The sequence below is a fragment of the Mus caroli genome, unplaced genomic scaffold (assembly GCF_978045245.1).
Source record: "Mus caroli unplaced genomic scaffold, Mus_caroli_1 scaffold_7, whole genome shotgun sequence".
NCBI classification, from domain to species: domain Eukaryota; kingdom Metazoa; phylum Chordata; class Mammalia; order Rodentia; family Muridae; genus Mus; species Mus caroli.
The window spans coordinates 63,400,607-63,405,180 of NW_028227262.1; the positions used below are offsets into that span (position 1 = coordinate 63,400,607).

The 4,574-nt window shown below is 47.7% G+C and overlaps 1 protein-coding gene across 2 annotated transcripts; it reads left to right on the forward strand.

Annotated features, from left to right (window-relative positions):
• Window positions 1-263: 263 nt before the first annotated feature.
• LOC147003930 (N-acetyltransferase 8B-like) lies at window positions 264-1,907 on the forward strand. Of its 2 annotated transcripts, none has more exons than XM_085840437.1 (2): window positions 264-358; window positions 1,056-1,907. In XM_085840437.1, exon 2 carries the CDS (start codon window positions 1,084-1,086, stop codon window positions 1,780-1,782), a length of 699 nt encoding a protein of 232 aa, XP_085696563.1. In that variant the 5' UTR covers window positions 264-358; window positions 1,056-1,083; the 3' UTR covers window positions 1,783-1,907. The 2 variants fall into 2 exon arrangements, with proteins under 2 accessions (XP_085696563.1, XP_085696562.1); XM_085840436.1 differs by having other exon boundaries at window positions 279-423.
• Window positions 1,908-4,574: the final 2,667 nt, after the last annotated feature.

The window sequence follows — 4,574 nt, forward strand, 5'->3', positions numbered from 1 at the left end:
ATGCATTTTATCAGAACCAGGAACAGCACAGACAGAGAAAAGTCCGGAGGAAAGAACCTTGCTGTAGGAGGAACTGACATCAGGCCACTCTGAGCAGTTATGTGCAAGGAAAGGGTAGAGAGATGCTGCAGCATGAGGGAGTAGTAAGCGGGGTGGCAGGCCTCCCCTGAGGCCGAAGCAGATGGGCAACCACGTCCTATTTTTCTCTAAAAATTATTAGCCCAGAGTTCAGAGGTGAATGGACACGACCGACCTGCTGACGGGTCTATGACCTGGGCTTTATGATTAACAAATATCCAGGAACCAGCCAGAGAAGCGCCAGCTCGGGTCTGTCAGCAGCTGTAAGGCAGTCCTAGACGTAAGTCTACTGAATTCCACCAGAAACTGATGCCATTCCAGACACCCTTGCTTGTGTAGTAGCGGGTAAGAAGACACAAGTACAGTGCTGTGGGAAGGGTCCCTGTGTGGGCCTGGAGTCCTGGAACCTGGCTGGGGCTTCAAGGATGGGGTTGGGGAGGGGCTTAGAGAATGCTTTGTTGGGTTTTTCCTTTTTTCTTTTTTTGGGGGGTGGGGGAGGTAGGGGTGGAGGGGGTTGAGACCGGGTTTCTCTGTAGCCCTGTCTGTCCTGGAACTCACTCTGTAGATCAGGCTGGCCTCGAACTCAGAAATCCACCTGCCTCTGCCTCCCAAGTGCTGGAATTAAAGGCGTGCGCCACCAAGGCCCGGTAGTTTGTTGGTTTTTTTTTTTTTACAAACTCTGTAATCTAAGCTTTTATAAACCTTGGGAAGGAGATTGTGCACACTTACACACTAGGGAACACAGAATGCCGGCAATATATAGTCCACAGGCAATAAACAAAAGCTTGGTCCATGGAGTCTGTCTGCGGCACAGTGCTCTGTTTATGCGTCAAGAGATGCAGAAAGCTTCTACTAGGATGAAGAGGGATGTAGTCAGGTGTTACTGAACAGACATTCTCCCAGTTAGTGTCCTACTTCCCCTCTGGTGACAGCAGAAAGACACAGCCTCCAACTCACATAGCTTCTCTCTTCTGTAGGACTCAGGGAAAGAGTGCGAGCAAGTGAATGCCTAGATTTGAGGCCCAGAAGTCTTCCATGGTTCCCTATCACATCCGCCAGTACCAGGACAGCGACCATAAGAGAGTCGTGGATGTGTTCACCAAGGGTGCAGAGGAGTACATCCCCTCCACCTTTCGCCATGTGCTGCGGCTGCCCCGAACCCTCCTGCTCTTACTTGGAGTGCCCCTTGCCCTGGTCCTGATGTCTGGCTCCTGGCTCCTGGCTGTTATTTGCATCTTCTTTCTGCTCCTACTTCTGTGGCTCCTTGCCGGACAGCCCTGGAAAGAATATGTGGCCAAATGTTTGCAGACAGACATGGCTGACATCACCAAGTCTTATCTGAATGTACAAGGCGCCTGCTTCTGGGTGGCTGAGTCTGGGGGGCAGGTGGTGGGCACAGTGGGTGGTCTGCCAGTCAAGGATTCTCCATTAGGGAGGAAGCAGCTGCAGCTCTTTCACCTGTCTGTGTCCTCACAGCATCGAGGACAGGGGATAGCGAAAGCGCTGACCAGAACTGTCCTCCAGTTTGCGAGGGACCAGGGTTACAGTGATGTTGTTCTTGAGACCAGCACCTTACAGCAAGGTGCTGTGACTCTCTACCTGGGCATGGGCTTCCAGAAAACAGACCAGTACTTCAAGAGTATGTTCTGGATGTTAGTGGATATTTGCTTTATTCAATTAAAGTACTCCTTCCCTTCTGCCTAGGAAGGGTGGCTGTGACCTTATGCTCCTGTGCAGCAAAGCACATTTCTCTGCACTCTGCTACAGGAACCAGTGAACCCTGTCATGTTAGTGTGATTAACAATAAAAGCTTGTTGGTGCACACCATATTCTAATGCATGTGATGGCTGAGTCAGGTATATGGGCTCTGCCACACTCTGGGTTTCTGGCAGGCCTGTGTTTTACTGAGCCCAACATCACTGTTGCATTATGAAAAAATGCAAAATACTACTGTATGTACTTCACTTGCAAGTCGGTGGACCAGAACTTTCTACATAGCTGGAGGGAACATCTCACCTAGTTCACCTGTGCAAACACCTAAGTTGGCTGGGGTGCCAGGTGTCTGTGTGACGAGTCGTTCCAGCAGGCCAGATGGGCAAGGATCAAGAGCTTTGAGAGCAGCCAAAGCTACAGCAAAGGAGAAAGAAACGAAGCTATCACCTGCAGAACATGCAAGACTTGGAGGCAAACATAGATTGTGCTTACAAGATCTGAAGAGTCACAGACCAGAGCTGGGTGTAGAACCGAGAAGAGAACCAGCAGAGGTAGTTTTTGTCATGGCAGAGGAGTAGGAAATCAGTGAGACTAAAGTAAGGACTGATTCTATGGGGAAGATGACTCATGATGCCCAGTCTTGTAGAGCTGTTGTTGTGGGCTCACAGGCCAGCATCACTTTAAGTAGGCCTGACATACAGCTCTGCATTTCTAAAAGGACATGGGGATGGAAGCACCCTACAGCTGGCACTCCTGGAATTCAGGCTGTGTCAGGAGCCATAACGGGACAAGCTAGTATCTAGCGGGTGATCGTCCTGAGATGGCCTGCTTTGGATTATTATATAATCTGCGACAGGTTTGCCCTTTTTAAACAAGGCTGTAAGGGATTTGTTTTAGGAAAGATTCCTGCTATTAGTATGTTTTTCCTAATATGTTATTATTAAACATATATAACTATCACTAAGTAATAGCACACCCCTTTGGAGCAGATCTCTGCAGATCCATGAAGATGTACTGTCTTGTAGTGATGCTACATAGACAAACACATGACTTGTCTTAATGATGATCCTATTAGAATCCTTAAAATTATATCTGTGATTATTTTTTTAATGATTTATTTATTTATCTCTTTATTTATTTTATGCTTATGAATACACTATAGCTGTCTTCAGACACACCAGAAGAGGGCATCAGATCCTATCATTACAGATGGTTGTGAGCCACCACGTGGTTGCTGGGAATTGAACTCAGGACCTCTGGAAGAGCAGTCAGTGCTCTTAGCCACTGAGCCATCTCTCCAGCCCGATTATTTTTTTTTTAAAGATTTATTTATTATTGTTCAGTAGTACACTGTAGCTGTCTTCAGATGCACCAGAAGAGGTTGTCTGATCTCATAATGGGTGGTTGTGAGCCACCATGTGGTTGCTGGGATTTGAACTCAGGACCTTTGGAAGTGCAGTCGGAGCTCTTAACCGCTGAGCCATCACTCCAGCCCATATCTGTGATTATTAAGTTTTTTGTTTTTTTGTTTTTTTTATAGTGGGACTGCTAGCAGGATGAAAGTTAGAGCTGAGCAGCTCCTACTGAGATAGTACAAAGGCTATTTACTTAATCCTTTGCTGTTTGAGGAAGATGTGCTAAGTGCCAGAAACTGCAGTTTCTGGCCTCAGAGGATCAGAGAAGGCAGGTCAGCTACAGTAGCATAGTAACTTAGACTTAGATAAGTAAACTTTATTATTGTACAGTAATCCTCAATATCTTGTAAGACAAAGTCTTACCCTCCGCCAATGCCCTTCCCCCTCTGCTGCCTCAAGAAGAGCTGACAAGAAAGAACACCCCCATTGGAGCTGGCCCCCAGCAAGGCTGGATCTAGTCTGAGTTCAAAGGCTCAGGAACTCCAGAAATTCGGGTGCTTTGTGCATGATTGTGTCATCTTGCAAACCTCTGACACAGGCTGTGATGGGATATGGTGCTGTGCTTATACATGCAAGGCTGTCCCTCCTTCTCAGTTAGTTCCTCTGTGAAATGGGCTACTATTAGAGATGTGGGGTATTTTGCTCTCTGCCACCCTAGGCTAGAGACTACTGATCACCGAGACCCAGGCACTCCTAAGTCAGTAATTTGTGACACTTGGGGATTACTGGGAGCCCTGTTTCATCCTGGCATCACCTCTGATACAGCTTAACTCCAGAGAGGTCAGTCAAGCCAAACCTTGCCATTGACCAATTCCAACTACAGAGACCCCTTGCTCTGCCACTCTAAACACAGGTGACTTGGTTACTAGGACTATATCCCTCACCCTTTCTTGCCATGTGGCTCTCCTTGACCCTGGCTGGCTTTGATGGTCACCGTAATATGTTTCTGTCTGTCATCACCAAGGTCAGCCTCCTCGGGCTTCTGTGAGATCTTCTCCACACTAAGCCCAGCAGTATCCACCCTAGAAGTCTGCATCCCTTGAGCTAACATTCCAGCTGCACACTCAATATGGGGTCCCTGTAACAGTCCATATGAGGCAGGGACACTGAGAACATGCACGCACACACGCACGCACACACACACACACACGTGAGAAGAGGCATCAAGATTTCTTTCATTTTGGACAATCTCGGGCAAGTGTGCAACAAGAGTCACTTATTCTTTGTTCTGTATCATCCTCTGCCTCACCTCCATGGAGCAGGCTTGTCTGAACACTCAAGAGGTGTGACTCAGAAAGGAATTTGGAGTGTGGGGTGTGTCTTAGTTAGGGTTTGACTGCTGCAAACAGACACAATAACCAAGGCAAC

Coding starts and splice junctions, on each gene's coding strand:
- LOC147003930 (XM_085840437.1), top strand. CDS start 1,084: ATGCCTAGATTTGAGGCCCAGAAGTCTTCCATGGTTCCCTATCACATC.